This window comes from Phascolarctos cinereus, unplaced genomic scaffold (genome assembly GCF_003287225.1).
Source record: "Phascolarctos cinereus isolate Bilbo 61053 unplaced genomic scaffold, phaCin_HiC Scaffold_3;HRSCAF=262, whole genome shotgun sequence".
In the NCBI taxonomy this organism is placed as follows: domain Eukaryota; kingdom Metazoa; phylum Chordata; class Mammalia; order Diprotodontia; family Phascolarctidae; genus Phascolarctos; species Phascolarctos cinereus.
Genome location: NW_027555736.1, coordinates 180,460,449 through 180,486,056, shown reverse-complemented (window position 1 = coordinate 180,486,056; position 25,608 = coordinate 180,460,449). Strand labels below are relative to the sequence as shown.

At 37.1% G+C, this 25,608-nt stretch overlaps 1 protein-coding gene and 1 long non-coding RNA gene across 3 annotated transcripts in view; both read right to left on the bottom strand.

Moving 5' to 3' along the window:
* The window catches only part of CDIN1 (CDAN1 interacting nuclease 1), a 337,401-nt gene that overhangs the window by 40,565 nt on the left and 271,228 nt on the right, over positions 1 to 25,608 (bottom strand). Inside the window, exon 11 of one of the 2 annotated variants that reach the window (XM_078151316.1) lies at positions 20,008 to 21,877. The exons of the other annotated variant lie outside the window; for it this stretch is intronic. Within the exon in view, the coding sequence (XP_078007442.1) occupies positions 21,841 to 21,877 (37 nt within the window). The 3' untranslated portion in view covers positions 20,008 to 21,840. Of the gene's footprint in view, positions 1 to 20,007; positions 21,878 to 25,608 lie in introns of those variants that run through there. 2 annotated transcript variants of the gene reach the window in all.
* LOC144456326 (uncharacterized) lies at positions 34 to 16,266 on the bottom strand. Its single transcript, XR_013485394.1, has 2 exons — positions 13,664 to 16,266; positions 34 to 12,468 (listed from the first exon to the last, which is right to left on the bottom strand). It is a non-coding gene; the product is annotated as an uncharacterized LOC144456326 (long non-coding RNA).

Sequence of the window (25,608 nt, the reverse complement as noted above, 5' to 3'; positions counted from 1 at the left end):
GAGGAACAAAGAAGACACAAACTATGTAATCTGTTATTTTTAGACTTTGTAGAGAGCTTTATTTTCCCCCAATTAATAGTACTTTATTTTTTCCACTTACATGTAAAGATAGTTTTCAACATTCACTTTTATAAGATTTTGAGTTCCAATTTTTTTTCTTCCTTCCCTCTCCTGTCCCCTCCTCAAAATAGCAAGCAATCTGATATAGGCTTTACATGTACAATCATATTAAACATATTTACACATTAGTCATGTTGTGAAAGAAGAATCAGAACAAAACAGAAAAACCCATGAGAAAGAAAAAAATAAGAGAAAATAGTATGCTCTGATTTACATTCAGACTCCATAGATCTTTCTCTGGATGTGGATAGCATATTCTAGCATGAGTGTTTTGGAATTGTCTTAAATCATTGTATTGCTGAGAAGAACTAAGTCTATCAAAGTTGACCATTGCACAATGTTGCTGTTACTGTGTATAATGTTCTCCTGGTTCTGCTCACTTCATTCAGCATTAGTTCATGTAAGTCTTTCCAGGTTTTTCTAAAGTCAGCCTTCTCATCATTTTTTATAGAACAATACGACTACATTACATTCATAGACAACAATTTGTTCAGGCATTGCCCAGTCATTGGGCATCCCCTCAATTTCCAATTCTTTGCCACCACAAAAAAGAGCTGCTATATTTTTGTACATGGAGGTCCTTTTCCCTTTTTTATGATCTCTTTGGGATACAGACCTAGTAGTGGTATTTCTGGATCAATGAGTATGCACAGGTTTATAGCCTTTCGGACATAGTTTCAAATTGCTCTCCAGAATGGTTGGATCAGTAAACAATTCTCCCAACAATGCATCAGTGTTCTAATTTTCCCACATCTTCTCTAACATTTATCATTTTTCTGTTTCATCACATTAGCCAATCTGATAGGTGTGAGGTGGTACCTCAGAGTTGTTTTAATTTGCATTTCTCTAATCAATAGTGAGTTAGAGCATTTTTTCATATGACTATAGATATTTTTAATTTCTTCATCTGAAAACTGCCTGTTTATATCCTTTGACCATTTATCAATTGGGGAATGACTTGTATTCTTACAAATTTGACTCAGTTTTCTATATGTTTGAGAAATGAGGCCTTTAGTAGAAACACTTGTGGTAAAAATGGTTTCCCAGTTTTCTGCTTTCCTCCTAAGGTTGGTTGTATTGGCTTGGTTTGTGCAAAACTTTTCTAATTTAATGTAATCACAATTATCCATTTTGCATTTCATAATGTTCTCTATCTCTTGTTTGGTCATAAATTCATCCTTTCTCCATAGATCTGATAGGCAAATTATCCCTTGCTCTCCTAATTTGCTTATGGTATCACCCTTTATGTCTAAACCATGTACCCATTTTGACCTTATCTTGGTATATAATGTAAGATGTTGGTCTATGCCTAGCTTCTGCTGTACTATTTGCCAGTTCTCCCAGTAGACAAACTATTTAATCTTAGGGAGCGTATAATGCAATCTCCTTCTGCTTGATGGTAAACTCATAGATTAAATATTTACCTTCTAATACACATAAATTGGTGACTTGAGGAATATCTTTTTCATCCATAGTCCAATGAACACTTTTGCAAAGTGCTAGCACAGTTTGAGTTGTGGATGTGTTGCTTCCATAGTTTACTTGACACGGTTTAGACTGACCAATGCATTTTTTTCAGTGACAGTCTGTAGTAGTTGAAGCTGTGAAATACGTTAGGGGCAGGCATTCCTTGTATGTGGTGAATTCTCTTGATTTAACATTATCTAATCAACAGCACACAATCCTTTAACTGGTACTTGAAACACAGTATATGTTAACAACAACAACAACCAACCAAATAATCAAGATTCAGATTGAGATTATTTTGGTATATATTTCTTTTTAGTCTTTCCAGTGGTTGATTCATTTTCCACGTGATCCGTGTTTTTGACCAACAAAATTAGTACATATTTTTTCCAAAGTACTTAAAGCCACACAATCTTTCCAGTGGATTTCAGAACTCCCAAAGATTAATTTCCAGCCTATGAATTTTCTTTTAAACTGATGACTTGACTGGTACTAAAGCTGCTATTTGATAGTGAATAAGTATGTTGTCATTGATATAAACCTGTTTGGTTTAGCAAACAAACTAAAAAGATTGTCATAGACACTGGTTTTTTTTTCTGTTGGTGTTGCTGATTGTGAGCATACTTTGAGATGAGAGAGCATGAGGTGATAATTTCCTTTAAAAAGGTCCAGCAACCATTCAGATATTTCGTCCTGATTTTCAGAGCTGACTTGGTGTAGTAGAATTAGAATTTTGTTCATTTGATTTTCTTTCTTAAAACTTGTTCACATGTTACTTAGGGTGCTCTTACTTCAGCAAGGGAGAAAGGAGTAGGAGAGCCTTAGAATTTATGAGGGAAAAAAAACACCTATGACATACAACATACTGTATCAAACTATTTTACATGAATAATGCCAGTATTCTAAGGAAAAAATTGAACATTGTTAAAAACAAGGTGTTACATAATAAATTTATTTTTCATAAATCTGAAAAAAAAAGGTATAGTATGTAAATATCCTTATATGACCTACTATGGAAAGTTCTCTGGTTCCTTTCCTATACTACCACTACCTTCATATACCTTCCATTTTTCATCTTTAGGAATTTCCTTTGCTCTAGTTTTCTTGACCAGATGCCACATGACACCTTTTAACTCTTTGCATGCTGAGTCTCTGGACACTATAGTAGGAATAAGTATAAAGGCTAAAAAAGCCTTTATTCTGTTTCACTACAGCATAGATTTTTGTGGCTTTGCCAATAGAGAGTCGTCAGTATTTTGGGTGTCTTTGGTGTCTTGAGCCAATATAGCCAATGATTAATTGGAACCATGGGTGGTAGTGGGGTATGATGATTTGGGCACTGGATTTGGAGTAAGGAAGACCTGGGTTCAAATTCTGTTTAAAGCACAATCTGTATGACCTAGACAAATCATTTAATTCTCTGTGACTCAGTTCCCTCATCTGTAAAACGAGGGGGTTGGAATCAATGGTCTGAAAGATCTCTTCTAGCTTTGAATCTATGATCCCCTGATTCTTTCAGTTATGTTTGCTTCAATGACAGACATAAATCCAGGTATGGTAAGGCTGGTTTCATCTGAATCGTGAATGTAAAATAGATTTTTTTAAAAGAAAAAAAAAGACGTTTAAGCAAAGAGGTTCATTTTTTACCATCTGGAGAACTGTTAGTGCTGAAGCTTACAGAATCCAACTCAGAAAATTCAAATATAGCATGATAGGGCCATTAATACACTGAATGTTTCCAATACAAAATATTATGTTGCTCCTAGCAACAAATTAGTGAATACCCAATCATAGCTGGCCCTGAAAATATATCAAAATAGGCTGCACTGTACCTAAGAGAGCGTCTTCTTTATGTTATGATTGCTTTCCAAGATTTATTACATTATGATAAACGATCATGTACGTTGTTTTGACAATCAGAGAATTTATGAATGAGAGGCTGATTTGCCTGCAGTGATGAACTGAATTGTAAAAGAAGCATTAGCAGTGATGATACCATTTAAAATTTGTTTAAGAATTGGGTTACAGTTTTGCTTTCATTTTAATCAGGAGCAAAAAAGCAGCCAAAGAGCATTTATTTTCAAGTAACAAGCATCTGACAGATCTCATTAAGAAAACTCACAAATCCAAAGTCATAGGCTGGTGCTGTATAATATTTGCATGACCTCCCAGATCTATGGTGTCAGGATTTCAAACGTATTTTTAACTTTGTACATGGGATTGGGGGTGGGGGAGTATGTGCAACTACACTTTTACTACTAAATGTTCATAGGTTGTGATGGAGATAGTTTTTATAGGTTAGGGGCCAATGGGGGAAATGTGCAGCAAATACTATTCCCTACCCCAAGTTCCACAAGCTAGCCTTAAAATGCTTTCTTGATTTACTTGAACACAAGCTAAAGATAAAACAGAGAGTATGATTTTCTCTCTCTATTCACATGAAAAAAAATCATTACATTAGAGCAAGTTGCTTATTGAAGGAAAAGGAATTTGTAGAAGTGCAAAGTAGAGTGATTTAAACCAAATATCTCAGTGGGTACTCACTCACTGAAATTTGTCATTTTATCTCCTTATATGCATTTGATGGATGGTTGCCTGGAATCTGTTTAAATCTCTTTTAGTTGAATGGAAAAATGTTCTCACTTATTGGAGTTTCTCATTCCCTCCCTTCCCAAGTTCTTATAACAAGTTATAGCCATTTTTACTTTAAGATTAAAAATCTAACACATAAGTAACCTTTCAAGTCCATTGTTGTGCCAGGTATATTCAGTACACTGAAGGGTTGGCATTTATTTTATTAATGGCATTCAGTCTGAATGATTCAAGCAAAACAAAACCCCTAAACGTGCTTTTTCTCTAGTTGTCTAGGTAATTTAGCATAAGAGTGGATGGGTTTTTCCTACCTTCTCCCATTCCCTCCTCAATTATTAATAATTTTATTAATAATACTCCAATGATCTGTGATTTCTTTGTTGTGGTTACTTCTTCTACTGATGCAGATGGCAGTCCCTCTATGACTTTGTAGCTGGTCTTCAAGAGTTGCTAGGGCTACACCCTATGGCCTATCTGGCAATGAATTCTCTAAATCCAGCTAGGCTGATCCATGGATATGACAGACATAGAATCCAGTTTTAGATTTATCTTTGAAACCTTTCGAGTTTTGTAGAACCAAGCGGAGCCAGTACCCCCACAGTGTATACTTTTCAAACTCAAGATCACTCCAGTAGCATGGACTTTTTGCAGAGATTTATCAATGATAATAAAAATAATTATGAATGTGTCACTTTATGTTCTTGATTTTTCTTCGTGACAAGAGCTTCCTGGGGAAAGGAGTGTAGGGGTTCTCTTTACTTGCGTAGGTAGCAATCCTTTGATGTCATCTCATCCTATGTAATTCTTGTTTCTAAAATTCTTCATTCTGGCTTCTTACCTATCTTTCCAGTCTCCTACTTTACTCCTTTGCATGTATGCTACTTTATTCCTTCCCAGGTATGCTACAAATCCAGTGACAATGGCCTTCTTGCTATATCCTGAACTCAATACTCCATTTGACTGACTGTCATGTATGTTTAGAATTCTGTTCTTCCTCCTCATCTCCACTTCCTGGATTTCCTGGCTCTTTTTTTCCAGACTTAGCTCAGATCCTCTGCAAAGAGGCCTTTCTAAGTGTCCCTCCTCATCCAATTCTTTCTGAGATTACATTTCATTTACAGTGAACGTATCTTGTATGTGCATAATTGTTTTCATATTTCCTCCCATATCAGAACATGGATTCCTTGAAGACAGAGACCATGTTTTTTGTAGCTTTCTTTGTATCCCCAAAGCTTAGCCCAATGCCTATCACATAGTAAGCACTTAAAAATGCTTGCTTACAGATTGACTTACTGACTAAAGACTTTCCACTGGTCTTTATAATATCTGAGAGGCAACATTATAGCACGTGGGTTTTTGTCTGTTGTCTTTCATTGTTATTACATGTTCAGCCCACAAACTTTTCTGGCCACACATACCCTTGAACATTTTTGTTTATGCCATTTCTCAGGCATAATACTACATGTTTCCTTATACTCGCAATGTATCTTTCTGTTGCCCTTTGGGGTGCTTACATGACGACGATGAGGATTAATTTTTTTTCTTCTCCTGGCCTGCTGTAACAATGGTGAGTACTTGGTCTCCTTCTCCCATCTCTGTATTCTGGATGTTGCAGTAGTGAAATTTGAATAACTGCTCACATGGCCTTATGGGGCTGGTGGGATAGCTAGGTGTTGCAGTGGATAGAACACTGGGCTTAGAGCCAAGAAGATCCAAGTTCAAATCTGGCTCCAAACATTTACTAGCTGTGTGATCCTAGGCAAGTCACTTAACCCTTTTTGCCTCAGTGCCTCATCTGTTATAAAATGGGGCCATGAGAAGGGAATGGCAAACCACTCCAGTATCTTTGCCAAGAAAACATAGAGTCGGACATGACTGAACAACTGGACAACAACAAATCTCTTCAACACTGTACTACCGCTTCTGAGGATGTCTGATGCATGTGAGGAGACACATTGACCAGATGCTAAGTGGAAAAGGAAGGAAAGATTATTGGAGTCTGGATCGCAAAGGTAGAATCCAAATAGAGAGTGAGAGGAACTTATTGTGATCAGTAGGAATGATATCAGCAAAAGCAAAAATAAATTATGTCAGAGACAAGAATGCATAAAGCAGTGAACAGTGAATCAACTAGATTTACTGAAATGGAGACTGTATAGAATAATAGTGGAAAATAAGCCTATTGACCATTATGGTAAGGCTTAATCTTTTTGTCAGTGAGGAGGCCATTTAAGCAGGAAGAAGCAAATAGCTTTTCTATAAACTGATAAATTTATTAATTGGTAGAAAATTAATGAGAAGCACCCTTTTCAAAGACTTAGAAACACAGCATTCTGTTTTGGTTATTTTTCTTAATCTAATCAACACATGTTTACTTAGCATCTATTATGTGGATGGCAGAATTCTTTGAGCACTGGAGGGTATGCGATATGAGAGAGTGTGAGATAATTTGCCTAGGCTCCCAAAGATTTTATCTGGTTCATTATTTTCCTTCCATGCCCTAAATGTCGGTATCCTCCAAGATTCTGTCCTCTCCTCTTCTCTTCCCTATACTTTTCCCCTTGGTAATCTCATCTACTCCCACATCTTCAATTATTACTTCTATGCACATAACTCCCAAATACATCAAGCCCAGCATCTCCCTTGAATTGCAGTCCTATTTTCCCGGGATAGTAAGATGCAACATGTTATCCAAAGCTAAACACATAGTCTTTCTTAAGCTTGTCTCTCCTTCCAACTTTCCTATTCCTGGTGATATTCCTAAAATACCCCCTTCCCTCCCCAAGTCACTCAGCATCATCTTTGACTCTCCTCTTTCCCTCAGCCCCTATCTGATCAGATGTGAAGGCCTGTTCCTTCATGCATAATATCCCAAGTATCTGTTGTCTCCTCTCTACATATATTCTCAGTTCAAAGTGCTGGTGTATCATTTCTCACTGAGACTATTGTTAAGATATTTCTAAGTGCTTCTTGTCTCTTCTATTGATATTTTATGAAGCTTCCAATGTAATCTTCCTAATATAGTGGCATGGGCTTTAAGAAATTGTATGACCTGATGAGGCTTCAGAACAAGACATTTGTAGAGATTTGTCAATGATAATGGAAAATAAGTATGAATGTATCATTTTATGTTCTTCATGTCTTTATTAAGCACCTACTACTATGTGTCAGGCACTATGCTAAGCTTTGAGGACACAAAGAAAGGCAAAAAGCTTTCTGATAAAAAAAAAACATTAAAACCCTCCACTATCTTTTTGTCATCTAGAAGAAGAAACAAACTCCTCAGCATGGCATTTAGGGTCCCTCCATAATTCTGGCTCCAAACCACCCTTCCAGGTGGTTTTCAGGTTCCAGGCTCATTTTTTCTCCCATCTAATTCACATTCTCTAAGCTCCAACCAAATGATACCATTGGAGACAGTCTCTTATTGCATCTCATACCTCACTCCCTTCTCTAAACATTCCTACAGAATTCAGTCCCTCTTCATTTCAACCAGAAATCCTCTTCTTTCAAGACTCAGGTAGGATGCCATCTTCTAATTCTTTTCTGACCCTTTCTTGCCAGTCCACCCCACCTCTAGCAACTGAAAGTGATCTCTCCAATCTCATGTTTTCTTAGAGTACTCTGGCTAGATCTCTACTTCACACCTTTCACATTCTACTACCTTGTATCATAGTAATATAAATTGCTAATAAATTATTAATATGTATATACATACATATACACACAAATGTGGTAGTCCCTTTGTTAGGCTGTGAGCTTATTTTGAGAGTAGGACCTGGGTCATTTTTAATATAAGAATACTTACTAAAGTGAGGTAGGTGCTTAATAAATGCTTATTATTAGTTGGGGGAAATAAACATGTGGAAAGTTAAATAACAATGTAGGCAATGTGCAGAATGAGTGCAACAGGAGATCAGAGGAGGGTGAGACCATTGTTTATTCTTGGGGTTAGAAGATGCTTCAGGGAAACTTCCTGAAGTTTTCATTTCCTTTCTATCCTTTATTGGAGGAGAAATCTCCGGGGCAGAGGTTCTTAACCTTTTTCATATCACAGACCATGTTGACAGTCTGGTGCAGCTTATGGACCCCTTCTCAGAATAATATTTTAAGTGCATAAAATAAAACATATAGGATTACAAAGGAAATAAATTATATTGACATACAGCTATCAAAATATTTTTAAAAAATAACTCTTTGGACCTCAAGTTGAGGACACCTGTATCTGGAGTATTCCAATCTGCAGAGACGACTGTCTGATTACAGACCACTGATCTAATCCTAAGCAAAATTGTAAAGCATATTAAAATTGTCTTCCAAACATTTGGAGACCATAGATTTTTAATATTAACTTAATAATTAAATTAACTTAATTTACTTACATGTCCTTTGGAAAGGGGTCATAGGATCATAGATTTGGAAGTGAAAGGAATCTCAAAGGTTATCAAGTTCAATCTTTTTATTTTATAAATGAGGAAACTGAGGCCCAAGGATGTGACTTGCCCAGGATCATACAACTAGTAAATGTCTGAGGCAGGATTTGAACCTAGATTTTCCTCACTCCAAATATAGCACTCTATTTAACTATACCACATGACTGAACAGAGGCCATCTAATCAAACCTAAACCCAACTTTGAATCTCTTATACACCATACTCAGCTAGTCACCATCTACTCCTTGTTTGAAGGCTTCTAGCATAGTTTCATATTTTAATATTTTGGAAACAAAATGCTACTGACATTTACATTTATCCCAGGGTTCTAGAGAAAATAGTTTGGAAAATACTATCCTAAGGCAGCTCACTCTGAATCTTAGGGAAAAAAATGACTCATCCAATGGTCAAAAGCTATATTGCCCAGAGTGCTCAAGACATTTAAAGAGAACCATTTCCCATGGTTCCATTCTCTGGGACCAAATTATCTACACAAGGCAGGGAAGCTAACTTAGGCTAAGTAGCAAGAATCCCTGGGGTTAAAACTCAGACCCCTGTGGAAACATCTCCAGATACCTAATCCAAGAGCCTTTGGAATAGCAGCACCTTCTCCTAACCCTCAGACCATCAACTCTGCTTTCAGAGTTGCCATCCCCATCCCACCTCAAATTGTCATCCATGGGATCAACCCCTGTGGAGAAGGGGTATCATCTTCTACCAACCAGCCTGTCATTCATAGGCAGATAAGCCCATGATTCCTAGGAACAGCCACATCCCTCCTTCACCTGCTTTGCTTTCAAATCCATCCTCTGTGACCATCATTCAGAGGAACAACCCTTGTGGAAATGCCACAGCTACTGAAAACCAAAAAATGAAAGCTCTTGTCACCGATGTTCTTGGCACTATCTAATAAATAGTTCAACCTCAGAAAGGGATATGGTTTTAGAAGTATAAGTAATGTTAAAGAATATGCTTTAATATCTGCTTTGCCTTTGTGTCCTAAAGACTACTGGCCCCTTTCATTTGACCGACAGCTAACGGCTCTTATATGTGCTGACTTTCTCTATTAAAATGTGAGCCCCTACGATCAGGGATTGTCTTACTTTTCTGCTTGTATTCCCAGTGCTTAGCATAGTGCTGTGCACACAGTAAGCACTTAATAAATGTCTTTTTATCCATCCATCCATTCACTCATCTGTCCATCCATTCATCCATTCATCCATTCACATATATCTGAAGTGCTATTCAGGGCCCTGAGTAGTAGTATGGAATTGCTGACATAGTACTTCAGTCAGTAAGCAGGATAATGTTGATTTGGTCTTGGAGTATGGAAGATAAAATGTTTATCTCCTTCAAGTTTGGCTGTGAGTTCTCTTTTTTTAAAAACCGTTTTCTATCAATACAATCTATTAATTTTATAAATGTAAATGTCAAATTGAGCATCTAGTAAAAGAAACAGTGATCACAAAGAGCTGGAATGACATAATGAAGAACAAGTTCACCTCATTTACTTTTTTTCGGCAGGGTTACTAAAATGAAAGATCAGGGGACTATGGTAAATATGGTTGACCTCAATTTTAGTGAAGCATTTAATACAGTTTCCTATGCTTTTCTGTTAGAAAACATGGAGAGAAGTCAATCATAAATTTCCAAAGTAGATGATTCCACCTTCTGGAACAGTGGTGGGGGTATGGGGGAGAGAATGGTTCCATAGTAGCCTTGGGTGAAATTGTGCGGTGTTGAATAAAAATAAGGGGGTGGTGGAAGTATAAGGAAAGAAGAGAAGAAAATTTTGAAAAACCATACATGTTTCATCTATTGTGTGACAGAGTTAAAGTTGTAGTGATTACATTATCTTCCAAATAAACACACAAAATGCAAGTTAAAACCAATTGGTCAAGTCCTCTGACAGGTCTTAACAAGCAAGTGTTGGCAGGTGAGCTTGTTGCACATTGTCAGGGAGTCCAGCATGCATTGGCAGGAATATGTGCATGTAATGACTTGTTTACAATATAATACTACACAGTTTCATGAAGCAATATTGCATCATCAAAATTTCAATGCAGGAAAACCTCACAAATTCATAATAAATTATTAAATTTAAGATGTGTCATTTAAAAAAATGTATAAATATATATATATATATTTTTGAAAGGATGAAAATTTAAAAAACTGTTAAAGGATTAAAGAAAGTAGATTTCTAGGGGGCACACTGGGTAATTTTTTTTCAAAAGGGGTGATAGGCAAAATAAGGTTTTAGGAACCTCTGGGTCAGATTGAAGATAACACAATTTAGGTGGAGTTAGGACTTGTTGAATGGTCAGACCCAAATAATGATCATTAATGTCATTGTCATTAACAATAGTCTTTAATCAAACAGTTAAATAATAGCCATATAATAGTCATTGATGTCATGAATAGTCATGAATCTCATTAATGACTTTCAATGTCAGCTTAGAAGGAAATCTCCAGTAGAGTGATGCAGGGATCCATGCTTTATCCTTTGGTGTTTAATATGCATACATACATACACATACATACATATATGTGTATACACACACACAACATACACACACACACACATATATATGTGTAATCAATCACTTGGATAGAGATATAGATGACATGCTTATCAAATATGAAAATGACACAAAACTAATGCACTGGATGACAGAGTTAGGATTTAAAATGATCCAGACAGGCTAAAATATTAGACTGAATCTAATAAGATGAAATTTAAAGGGGATATGTACTCTACATAAGTATTTAGTCTAAGAGTGTTACTGAGAACATGGAGAAGTAAAGTGACTTGTCCAAGGTCATACAGCCAGCATGGGTAAGAGGTGCAACTACTACCCAGATCTTCCTGACTACAAAGCCACGTCTCTGTGTGCTATTCTATCCTGCCACTCAAATATCTTATGCTTGGGTAAAAAAAGAATTACTTTCACATTTACAAGATTGAGACTATGTGGCTGTCCAGCAATTTATCTGAAAAAGCTATGGGAGTTTCAGTCATTAGTCATTTAGCATAGCTATTATGAGTCAAGCTCAATGTAGATGAAAAAGTTAATAGGTATTGTTAGGTGGTACCAAGAATTAGAGAGACCAGGATCCTTACACCCCTGTGCTATGCTGTTGTCAGAACATGTATTGAGAGCACTAGGCTGAAGTAGGACTAGACTTTATGAAGAACACTGATAAGTTGGTCATTGTCCGAGGAAGTCCAGCAGGAGTCCAGGAGAGTGAAGGGTCTGGGAGTGGGCATGGGAGGAAGGGGAAGGGAGCATCTACTATGTTACAGAGTGGCAGCTGGGTGGCACAGTAGAGTACTAGGCTTAAAGGCAAGAAGTGCTCAGTTCAAATCCAGCCTCAGAAACCTCTTAGCTGTTTGACCTTGGGCAAGTCACTTATCCTGTATTTGCCGATGGAAGGAAATGGTAAACCACTCCAGTATATTTGCCAAGAAAACTCTATGGATGGAGACCCATGGAGTCATGAAGAGTCAGACACGACTGAAACAACTAAACAACAGCATGTTACAGACATTGTGCTAAGCACCTCACAAATATCCGTCTCCTCATTTGACTCCTCAAGTACGTGATGGCTTCTCAGGGCCAGTTGTTAAGTTTCCACTGTGTACATGTCCACCTTGGAAATCAATGAGCAGCAGCACAGATTAGGATTTTATTTAGCATTTTGTTAATTGTCTCATGTTCACAATGTGGATTCAACGTAGTGCGTCCTGCTGCACATTTTTTTTTTGGAATGCCAGTCGTTAAACATTTACCAGCAGATCCCTGGGCTCAAATTCTTGCTTTGTGAGGATTGGATAAAGTAGCCGAGGATGTTAAGCCTGAGGAAGAGAAGAATTAGGAGGGAACATTGTGATACCTTAATACACATATTTGAAGGCTGATTTTGGGAAGACGGTCTGGGTTTATTCTGGTAGGCCCAAGAGGACAGAACTGGAAGCAATGAGTGTAAGTTGCAGAGACAAACTCTGACTTCCTTTAAGGAACAACTTCTCAAAAGACTAGAGCTATCAAAAGAGGAATGGGCCTTGGGATGGCATTCCCTTTCTTGGAGATCTGCAAACATAAGTAAGATGATCTCACCTGTAAGATACGATGTAGAGGGGATTCTTGTTCAGGTATGATTTGAACCAAATGGACTCTGAGAAGGCCTTTCCAACTCAAAGATTCTGAGGTTCTTTGATTTATCTCTACTAAATGTAATCTTATTAGGGCTTGACCTAGTGTCCTGGCTTATTAAGATCCATGTGAACCCCCGCTGTCACTCAGTGTGTTAGCTACCCATTCCAGTTTTATGTCATTTGCAAATCTGGTAAGTATGTCACGTATGCATTTCTCCAAGTCATTGACAAAAACGTTAAAAATATAGGGCTAAGCATAAATATCTACTAATGACTTTCTTTTAAGCTGATGTTGAGCCATTAGTAACTATTCTTTTGGTAGTTCTAAATCTACCTACCTCTTTTGTTATTTAGTCAATTAGCTGTGTCTGACTCTTCATGACTCCATTTAGGGTTTTCTTGGCAAAGGTAGTAGAGTGGTTTGACATTTCTTCCTCTAGCTCATTTTACAGGTGAGGAACTGAGGCAAACAAGGTTAAATGATTTGCCCAGAGTCATACAACTAGTAAGTATCTGAGGCTGGTCCTCAGTTCCTCCTGACTCCAAGTCTGGTACTCTATCCACTGTGCCACCTAGCTGCCCTATCTCTACTAATTCCTATTAAACATCTCTCCATCTTTCAGTCAACCAATCAACAAACATTTCTTTAATGCTTACTAATGTTCCAGGTACTGTTCTAGGCAGCAGAGAGAGAAATACAAAGGATTAAACAATCCTTACTTAAACAAGAATAGGAGATTTTTTTTCAATGCTTTGCCAAAATCTAGGTAAGTTAGAGTTATAGCATTCTCCTGATCTACCTGGAGGCCCTGGTAAGAAATGAAATTGGGTTTTTCTGGGGTTACTTATTCTTTTATTATGTCACAGTAATCATGAGTTTAGTGTTAACACTCACAACTCTCAACATAGGACATAGTTAGGAGAACAATCCCAAATTTCAGAGTTTCCAGAATAGAATATACTTATGTTATTCCAGTGACAGGTACCATCCTTTTCTAGGAAAAAAAATGAAAAGCTAATTAGTTTTTAGTGATACATTTTGTTTTGACACATCAGTCACTTCCCAGTAAACAAAACCCTATAATGCCTTCCGGGGGGCAGGGGAGAACTGTTAAGCAAAACTGCTTGAAAAATAATTGTGACTGATGGTACATGTAACTTTCCATTTTGGTAGTTTACCTTGAGAGGAGTCATGTTAGTTCTTTGTAATCATGATTTTCTTTTCTAGATGTTCACTAACCATCCCTTTAATAATATATTCCAATACTTTTCTGAGAATCAAAGAAGCCTCAATGGCCCATGGCTTGCTGACTCCATCCTATTATTTAAAAAAAAAAAAAGATGACATTTGCCCTTCTCCAGTCCTGTTGTGCTATATAGTCTTTCAAACACTTACCAGGGGCTCAGCAATCATGTTTGCTGGTGATTTCAGTATCTTGGGATAGAGTTCATCCAGGTCTGATCATCTGACCTTTTCAAGGACAGCCAAGTGCTCTCTTGGTATCTTCCATGCTTATTGGGTGTCAACTCCCTATTAGTCATTTTTGTTCTTTTCTATCCAGTCCAAATACCATCTCCTTGGCAGAAAACAACAGAAACCAAAGCAATGCAGAGCAGCTCTATATACCCCCTATCAATGTTTTTCATTGCTTTGTTCATCATGACCAGCAATCCCGTCTCTTTTCTGTCTCCTTTTCCACTAAAGCAGGTAAAAATAAGCAAAATAAATCTTTTTGTTGTCCCCATCTGGCAGCTTCAGTATCCTTGGCAGTATTCTTATATTATGGCACCATTCATTAATATTCACCCTTCATTATCTGCCTTTGATTCCATTTTTGATACATGCCTTTGAAAAACTTAAATTGTTTGCTATATTTTCTGTGTAGCTACATTTGAGACTACTTTTCCTTTTCTCCCTCATCAGAATTGTTTATCTTTGTGTCTTCAGGATTTCATTTTTGAGAGTTTCCTATCCCTTCTAGATCAATTTCTTTACATAGAAACATTATCTAACTATAGATTCATTGTAGAGGAAAATAAGGTGGTGCAGTGGATAGAATATTAAACTTGGGATCAGGAAGACCCGAGTTCAGATCCTACCTCAGAAACTTACTAGCCACATAACTAGGCAAATTACTGAACCCCTCTCAGCCTCAGTTACCTCATCTATAAAATGGGAATAATAACACCCAACCACCCAAGACTGTTATAAAACAACATATGTAAAGCCTTTTGTAAGCCTTAACATGCTATGTAAATGCTAGTTATTACTACAGAGTTTTAGTCCATGCACCTTTTCTTTGTCTGAATACTGTGAAAACTGGGTGGGTGTCAACAAATGCTCAGTTTTCTTCTTCTCAATCACAAATTCTAAGTGGGAGTGGTTACTTCATAAGGTTTCCAACACTTCTTCCTTAATAACTAGTTTTTCCTTATTATTGACAATCAACTTCCCTAACCAAATCGTCTTGTTGATTTGTCAGCCTTTTGAAGGATGAAATAATAATTAAAACAAGTCAAGAAATGACTATGCAATTATCTACATTCACTTCTTGTTTGTTCTACATATACACGTATATACCTGTCATAGACAGATAGTTATACTTATCTTCTCCATCAGAATTTAAGGTTCTTATGAGTAGAAATTATTTCATTATTTGAATTTGTATCCCCAGTGCCCAGCATAGGGCCTGCCACGTAGCAGGTGCTTAATACATGCATGATGATGGATCAATTGAAAAAGTTATTGCTTGCTCTGCTTAGGGTAAATAGAAGAGGCAATCTTTAGCACAAGTCTGGGTAACTGAAATTCTCCATCCGTCTTATCCCATAGCTCTGTGCTAAATTTGTACAGTTTCCCAAACTCCTACTGCCTTTCTCTTTCCACTTGCTACTAAATATAAATGTTCCAGAAGGCCCAATTTACACAATGTTTTTAAAAGCTAATAGCAAGGGTTTGAATACAACAATGAAGCTGTATTTGGCACTGTAATATTGTGAATGTGACTCAGACTGGTTTCTTTTATTAACAATATGGAGGTGTTTCTAATATGTGAATATTTTATTTGCTATTTGCTTATCAGCCATAGAGAAGCAACATGGCAGAGTGGGGAGAGGACCTACCTTGGAGACTCATCTTCATGTTAAATTATTATATGTGTGCCTACTTCTCATGCCCATTCCCTCCTCCCCTTTCAGCTCTATCTCTAAAAACAGTAAATCAAACCAATATTACCAAAACATTTTTCCTGGGCACCATTTCTCTATATGTGTTATCTTCCCCTATCCAAAAGTAAGCTTATTGAGGGCAAGAACTTGTCTACTTATTTGTGTTTATATCCTGAAGTCTTAGCACAGTTCTTGACAATATGAGTACTTAATAAATGCTTTTTAGTTCATTCCTTCATTTATATGTCTATATCTATATATCTGAACTGATATCTTCCAACTTCATGACAGTTTTTTGAATCGACTTTCTGTGAATTTAACAGTGCTGAATCAATGCTATATAGACTAAAAGTACTAAGCCCTTTTAATCTGAGAATATAAGTTTTGGTTTAGACACTTATAATTCCAAATCCATAAAATTGTGAGGGTTAGAGATAAAAGTCTACTTGGATAAGAATAAGAGGACATTTCTTTCCAGCATGGAACATGAAAATAATAAATTTGAGGTTCTTGTGGTGTGGCAGAAACAACCGTCAACTAGTAATCAGGAGACCTGGTTTTAAATTCTGGATCCACCACCAGCTTACTCTGAAAGCTTGGATAAGCCATATGATTTCCCTAAGTCAAAATCTGCCCATCTGTAAATGAGTAAATTAGACTAGGTGATCTCTCAGGTTCCTTCCAACTTTGAGAATCTCTGTTTGGCAAATAAAAGGAAATACTGTGCCACAGGAAATAAATTCATGGCATTTGTCATCACAACCCAAAATAGTAAAGGTATTAAAAGCAAAAAAAAGTTTAAATTTAATAATGAATGATAGATTCATGATGGATTATTAAGATGAACTTGTAAATGTTTCATCTCTCTTTAACACTCCTGAGTGCTGAGGCTGACATCATGGAAAACAAGCTCATCTTCTCCCTCGGTGTTCCTCTCAGAGACAAAATGCTAGTCTGCATAGATCATAGATCTCAATTTTCCATGGAAAAGCTGGGTCCAGTCATGGATGCCAACAAGTGGGTGAAGCAGTATGAATTTAGAGTCATAGTCTTTTGCTCATGAATTCATTTGTACTGGTTAGGAAAGGATTATGAGTGAAAGTATATTCACAAGTTCCAACAAGCTACCATCATTTATCAGGACATTAGCCCATAAGAGTGTAGGCTCTACACTCTTAGGGGTGAAGAGGGTATAGGTCAAAAGCACAAAGAAAGGAGTGGACCAGGAATTGTTTGTTTTTTTTTCAACTAACTGAACATGGGTTCAGGAGACATGGGACTTCATTGGGGTAGGGATGGGTTCTGAGGAACTTATGAGCAGCCAAGAGACTCTTTGTTTGCTCACGGTTCTCTGCCAGCCATCTGCTTTCTAAGCCCGCTTCGCCCACGCAAAGCTGGCATGCTAATGAGCATCAGCTGACGCTGGCAGAGAGAGTATGAAAATTTCTATGCTCTTTTGCACTTTGTGTTTACCTAATAAAACTAATTTACAGTAACATAGGATCTATTTTCCAGTAATTTATTTGCAAAAATGGGGATGATAATATCTGCTGACCTCATGAGAATCAGGTAAAGATTAATTCAATCAAACTACTTAAAGAAACTAGGGGTCAGGAAGGGGGAAATAGCCTGTCTGTAGCTGAACTACAGCAGGTCTAGATTTAAACCCAGAAGGCTTGTCCTAATGATTGGTCACCTTGACTGAGTTGTGTCAAGAACATAACAAACTTGAAATCCAAGTGAAGTCACAATTAACTTGTCATAATATTAGATGATGCAATAGAATCTGGACCCAATTCATTCCAGCAAGTGCTGACACTCAGCAGTTAGTTTCACAAATTGTTTTAAAACCTTCTGATGTAGTTTCACTACACAAACAGATTTAAAATAACAGTAGATGTGAGTCTGTTCAGCATTTTGTTCTATGGTAATGAAGTAGACCTCACTACAATTCTATTTGCTTGTCAATACTGACTCCTCAGATAAGGATTTTCCCCCTATCCTTTGGCTAACCATGCAGTGGAAGGTCTACAAAGGTCCAGCCTGCAATTAAAAAAATAAAAATTCATGCTGAGAGCATGACCAGATCATGTGCTTAACTCATATAACTTGTATAATGGGGATACAATTCCTGACTTTGCCTCCATGAGGGATTCAAGCAGATCTACTTTTTAATCTCTCAGAGTCTTTTCCTCCTTAAATCTGTATTGATTATTTAGAAAAATGGTCCTCAAACTTTTTTTACCTCAGGACCCCTTCATATTCTTAAAAATTATTGAGGTAACCCTTCCACCCTCACAAGAGCTTTTGTTTATGTGGATTTTATCAATCGATATTTGCCATATTAGAAAGTAAAATGTCCTAGTATGATTATGGAAAGAGTTTTGACATCAAGGACCCTCTGAAAAGGTCTTGAGGGCCCTCCAGAAGTCCCCAGACTATCCTTTGAGAACTGCTGATCTAGACCAGTGGTTCACTAAGATTTTCTGTATGAAAATTGCTTTAACCGGGCACAAAAGATTACCTACCTCTTGAGCTTGAGTCCACTTGTCCCATTAAACAAATTAAACACAAAGCTCACTTGAATTAGTGCTTCTTTTGGCAAAGAACCAATGGCATGTTGTCTGATTTATGTTAAATGTCATAAGTAAATTATTGATTTATACTAGAAACAAAAGTGTATGCAATGCCATTTTATAAGCTTTCTCAAAGTGTAGGTAGAACTGGGAGTGCCCTCATGGACAATCATTTTTTTTTTTCAGACTATAGTTTGGAAATCAACTGGTCTATGTGATCTCTACTAGAACTAAGATAGTACTGGTATAAATTCACAATTACTTGGGCATACCTGTGTTACTGTTTATATTGTTTGGATTATATTCACAGGCAAGGTTATCTGAGTTGCAACCAGTTTTAAATCAAAGATTTTGAAACCTAGAATTGTACAAAAATAAAAATACTTTAGAACGTAAGCTCTTTGAAGGCAGGGACTTTTGATTTTGTCTTGGTTTCTCCAGGGCCTAACACACTGCCTTCTTCAGAGTTGATGGTCAACAAATGCTGTTGCATAAATTGTAGGATCATTGAGGTGGCATGATATTTGGGAAGAGCGCTGAAACCTGGGTTCAAATCCCACCTCAATTGCTTACTACTTTGTGTGACATTACACTGGCTACATAAACTCTCTGGGCCCTAGATTTTTCTGTAAAATGAAGGGACTGGACTAGATGAACTCTAAGGTTCATGTGAATTCTAAATCTACGATTGATTCTATAAAGTGAATGGGTGATGTGGGCTGTAGTGAATCCAAAAAGTAGCCTGACCCCTCCACCTCACATCCATTGAGACAAATTGGTTTCTGGTTCTTGGGGTCAGCCCATCAAACAAAATTCTTATCTCCTTTTCTCCTCCCTTTCTTGTCCTTTTGGAGGATTAAAATGATCTATGACTAAGAACTGAAGGCAGGTTTTAGTTTTTAAAAGTCCCCCTCCTCCACCTGCACCTCATTAGTGCTTTTGCCCAGTCCACATGAAATCACTGAAACGGACGGATCAATTGCAAAATTCTCCTCACTGCTATAGAACAAATTGGGCAGAGTTCCATGAAAATACTTGGCCTGGCTATTTCAGTTCTACTGATACTCATGTTCAAATGACCCAGCTGTTCCTATTTGGTCCTTGTAGAGACACAGTCTCTGGGTATGATCTTCCAAGTAGTTTCAAGTCCAGTGTAATTAACATGCTGGGCTGAATTTTCATTCAGATTCTTCTGGTTGAAACAACAGTCTTCTTTCCTTAGGTAATCAAAGGGGCCTTTGTGCTCCCATTTCTATCACTGGGCAAGGGTTTCTCCCCCCTCCCACTACCAACCAGGGCAACAAATACTCTATCATTAGACACCATTCAGGCCATGTTACACCCTGTCATATATTTAATGTCTGGAAATCTAAATACAAAACCTATACTCCCTTTGAAAATGATTTATTTGAACAAATCATTTGAGAAAAAAAGACATGTGATAACTCTATCCTTTACTTACAGTGAATTTCTAATATATGTATATAGATACATGTAAAGTTTGTGTAAGAAATAGATTGCTTAAAAAGGACACTGACATTTCCTTCTTATTTAGCTGAAATTCAGTATAAACTTGATTTGAGGTGATTAGAGATGTTTGGGGATATTATTAATAGCTTATAATCTTTTACTTAAGGAATTGATTATAAACCTTTCTAACATAATGGTTTTCTATTTATACCACTTGCTAAATTAAAGTTTGAAAAATCATGTTCCTTGCCACATAAAATATAGACTATTGCCGTGTATCTGGGTTATACAAATAATTCTCACGAAGTTCTCAATTTCATATGTGTATACATTTTTGCAAAAGGCATTCTTGTTGGCCAAAGTGGAAGAAGGAAAGAAAGAGGGACAATTGCCTTCTTTAGAGTACAGTTCTCTTTCTGGCAACATCACCAATTAGTTGTGTGACCTTAGACAAGTCACTTGGCCTCTTATATCACTGTTTTCTTATCTATTAAATGGGGACAAAAATATCTATGCTTCAAGAGTCTTCAGGAAGTATTAGATACTGTGCAGAGATACAGAAGAATAAGAAAATGGAAAGCTTTGAAAATTGTAATGTACTATACAAATAAAAGGTATTATTGTGATTATCATGTGCATTCTAAAACTAAAAGTAAGTGGATCAATGTCATCTATATCTCAAAACTTGACTCACTTTCTGGATTTCTCTACCTTTTTTCCCAGTACCTTACCACTCTGTAGGAACCTCTGCCCAGAAGCCAACCCCGTTGATTGGTGACTCCCTACCCAGGACCACTAATTCATGAGGAGCTCCAGTCATAGGCTCTGACCCAACTAGACTTACTCTCTGGACTTCTCTATCTCCTAAATGGCAGTCTTGCTCCCACCCAGAACCACCTTGAGGGTAGGGACTGTCTTTGGTTATATCTGTATTCTTAGTCATTTTCAGTCTTGTCTGATTCCTCATGATCCCATTTGGGATTTTCTCGGCAAAGATACTGGAGTGGTTTGTTATTTCCTTTTCCAGCTCATTTTACAAATGAAGAAACTGAGGTAAACAGGGTTAAATGACTTGCCCAAAGTCATACAGCTAGTAAGAGTCTGAGGTCGGATTTGAACTCAGGAACATGAGTCTGCCTGATTCCAGGACTGGTATTTTATCCACTGCACCATCTAGCTGCCCGGCACTGGTGGCACAGCGCAGCCTATTTGCTTCTGCTAGGAGAAAGTCAAATTAGTGAACTCATTCATAAATAGGTCTATAATGACACTTATCTACCTCACAGGGGGGGCTGTGATGCCTAATGAATTTGTTTGCTAAGTGCTTTGATGCTCTCAGATGAAAGGACACACACACACACACACACACACACACACACACACACACAGTAAGTGCAAAGTATTATTGTTACAATGATCTTCTCTTCCAGAGAGAGTCTGATTGCTCAGTCTGGCTTCACATGCCTAAGAGACTGGGCTTTGTCTACCGAGCAGCCCAACATCAGTGCTTGCTCAATTATTTAAAAATTGCTCAGCACTCCTATGATCTAATGGGATTTATGTTTGGGGTTGGTTCATTGACTCAAGACACATCTTTTAAAACACACCCCAAAGAGTGTCACAATATGCTGTTCATCACCCAGAAGAACAATCCTGGAACAAATCAGTCGCTTTCCTGAATTCTTTTTTCCCCCTCCCCCAAAGATCAAATTCAAATAGTATTTTATGCTCCCTTTCACTAAATTAACAATGGCACAGAAAAGGTAATTCAATCAGCGTCAAGACACCTTTTTATATTATGACAAACCTGTGCACCTTCAGGGTGCTCATCTGCCATGGAATGGATTTCAGATGTCAATCAGATGTGTAAATACTCGTCAGTTACTGTGTGGTGCCTGCAAAGTAGTATTTATGGCAAAGGGTAAGTAAGCAGTATCAAAAGAAACAAGGCTCAGTGTCTCTGTGCTCCTCCTCTGAGAGAGGAATTTTAAACTAGGCATCTGCCTGAGAAAACAGTCACCTAATCATGCCCTGCCATTCAATTTGGCCTGTTTGTTCTGTCCTCATCCCTTAACCTTTGGAAAGTAATCTTTTTCTAGACAAACTTTAAGACAACAATGACCACCTTTCTTATTGGAATTCTGACATGAAGAAGCAGGCTGTATCTACGGGGTGAGAGAATCCATTAAGAAACCAAACTGTGGCTGTAGTTAATGACATGAATGCCCAAATAATGGAGGCAATTGCTTCTAACGATCTATGAAATTCTGTTTGTCTACCAACACATCTTTCACAGCAAGAGGAAGAAAGCAATGATGAGTTGGTTGGGGAATGGCCAAACAAATTGTGGTATATGAATATAATGGAATATTAATGTGCTGTTAGAAATGATATATGTGACAAATACGGAGAAGGATGGGAAGATCTCCAAACACGGAGGCAGACTGAAGTAAGTGGAGCCAAGAAAACAATATACAACATGACTACAAAGATGTAAATAAAAAGAACCATACACCAAAATAATCAAAAGTGAATGTTACAAAATTATAAAAATTAAGCAAAATCCTAATGAAGGTAGAGAGGATACCCCCAATGCACCTTTCATTGAGGGGGGAGGACCATAGGTGTTTCACATTGCATGTGTTTTTGGACTTTTTTTTTTCAATTAAATCACTTGTGCTGATTTTTCAAATTCTTTTTTTGTCTTTAAAAAATGCTATTTGTGGGACAACTAGGTGGCACAGTGGATAGAGCACCGGCCCTGGAGTCAGGAGGACCTGAGTCCAAATCAGACACGTAACACTTACTAGCTGTGTGACCCTGGACAAGTCACCCCATTGCCTAGCCAAAAAAAAAAAAAAGAAAGAATACTATTTGTTATATTGGATGCCTCTCTGGATAAGAGAGTGGGGAGAGATACTGGGGATAACTAAGATGATGTAAAAAATAAAAGACATCAATAAAAATTTATTTAAAAAAGAAAGTAATGATGAGATCTGACTCCCCCCCCCCCATCTCTGTGGAGGGAAATTAGATTGTTGTGCAAATTGGCCACAGAAGAAATCTTGTCCTAAATTTCTTTAAAAAAATATTTTAAAAAATTTGATGCCCTTAAAAAGCCATCACTATCAAATCCCTTTCCACAAAAACAACCCTTTGTTGTAACAAAGTACAGTTAAGCAAAACAAATATAACCCATTGATCATGTGTATTTGACAAGCATATGGCTTATTCCACACCTGGAATCCATCACCAAGAGGAAGAAGGTATGTTTCATTATCAGTCAGTTGCTTCTGTAATTAGAATGTGAGCATCTCGAGAGCAGGATCTATTTCTGCTGCATTCTGGATTTCTTCTACTATGCCCCACGTCTTGATCTTGAAGCCTCAATGCAGACTTGGAATTCACACATTGGAAGTATGCTGTGCCTCTGGGGCCTCTCCCTATAATTGGATGGCTTCTTCCAGAACCTCACTTTAAAGAGAATGCCCAGGCCAGTCATGTGTCACTCCTTGTTGGGCTGCCCTCAGGACTTTCTCTACCATGCCATCTGGTTCCCATCCTTGAATCATCTTTCCCTATTAGAATGTATGCTCTTCAGGGCAGGGACTGGGACTGTCTTTCTTTCTACTTTTATTTATGTTGCCAGCTCTTAGCTTAGCATGGTGCTTGGAACACGATGCTCAATGAATAAGTATTAATTGTTTGACTGTTTCCTTAGTGCTCATCATAAGGCTTTGCTCATGCAAAGAGCTTGATAAATTATTTTTCATTCCTTCTTCAGTCCTCTAGAGTTAAGGCTGGTTATTGTATCTTCTGTCTTATAGTCTTGTTTTCTTTTCATATTATTGTTGTCATTGGTTCCTTACTTTGCTTTGCTTTCATTCATGCAGGTCTTCCCAAATTTCTCTGGATCCTTCATATTTTGTTGTCATTTTTTAATGGTACGATAATTGAGTTCAGTTAAACTATGATTAAGCATCTACCTTGTGTACCACATTGAATAATATTTCATTACGTTCACATGCCACAATTTGTTCAGAAATTCTGCAGTTGGTGGGTATCTACTTTATTTTCAGTTTCTTGGTTTTTTTTCCCACATCAAAGAGGACTGCTATAAGTAACTTGGTATTGATGGGGTTTTTCTACCATCTTTGACTTTTCAGGGTATAGGCCTAATACTAGTGTTATTGGTCAAAGGGGAAGGAGCAGTTCACTTTTCCAGCATAGTTTCAAATTGTTTTGTAAAATAGACTTATCCATAGCTCCACCAATACTGTAAATAGTAGGCTCATGAAAACTATTCCCATGTTTCATCCTCTTTACCAGTTTGAGAGATAAAACAGAATATTTGTTTAAATTTCCATTTCTTTTATGAATAATTTGGAATTTTAAAAAATATAATTATTTATAGTTTATATTTCTTCTTTTGAAAACTGGACATGTCTTTTGAGTACTGAATCCAGTGGAGAATGACTCAGTCTTATATATGTGGGAATATCAAAGATATCTTATGTATCAAATCTTTATCAGAGAGAGGCGATGTGAATCCCCCCCCCCCAATCAGTTTATCTTCTAAAGCTAGATACACTGATTTCGATTTTGTATAATCCAAATTGACTAGTTAGTTTTTGGTGATTTTCTTTATTCTTTGCTTGGTTATTAATTTTACCCCAAAATTTATATCTTAAAGCTACATCCTTCTCTCCTCCCCCAGGTTTTAAGATTATGTGAATTTTTACATTAGGCTACTTCTCTACTAAAACTTATTTTAGAATAAGGTATAAGTTATTCTATATCAGGGATTCCTAACTTGGGGTCTGAGAGCTTGGCTTTAAAAAAAATGATAACTGTGTTTCAATATACTTAGTTTCCTTTGTAATTGAGGCAGCTAGTGGATAGAGTACTGGGCCTGGAGACATGAAGAACTGAGTTCAAATTTGAACTTAGATACTTACTGGCTGTGTGACTCTGCGCAAGTCACTTATCATCTATTTGCCTTAGTTTCCTCAGCTGTAAAATGGGATAATAATAGCACTTACCTCTTAAGGTGGTTGTGAAGATCAAATGAGAAAATATCCATAAAACACTCAGCACAGTGCCTGGCACAAAATACGTGTTATATAAATGCTAGTTACTATTGTTATTATTAATTAACAATAAAATAATAATTCTTTGTGTTTTATTTGATGCATTTAAAAACATTACTCTGAGGAGTCCATAGGCTTTACCGGATTGGCAAAGGAGTCTAGGACACAAAAAATTAGGAAGCTCTAGTCAACACCTCATTTCTGCCAAATTGCTGTCTAGCTTTTCCAGTAGCTTCTGTTGAATAGATAGTACTTTCCACCATCATTTGCAAATCTGTCTTTTTGAGTTACTAAATTTCTCCAATTCCATTCTAGGGCATGGGCCTTTAGTATAAAGACCAGTATCCAAGGTCTATTATATAATAACAAGGTCTATAGTATATAATAGATCCAAGTATTTATTGGCTGATAATCTAATTTGTAATTGATTTTGGGGAATTCTGAAACAATAAATAAAATGAGAATGACTTCTTGTTGCAAACTCCAAAAACATCATAGACCTACTCATTCTAAACCCTCTCTGTTTTTCAAAGATG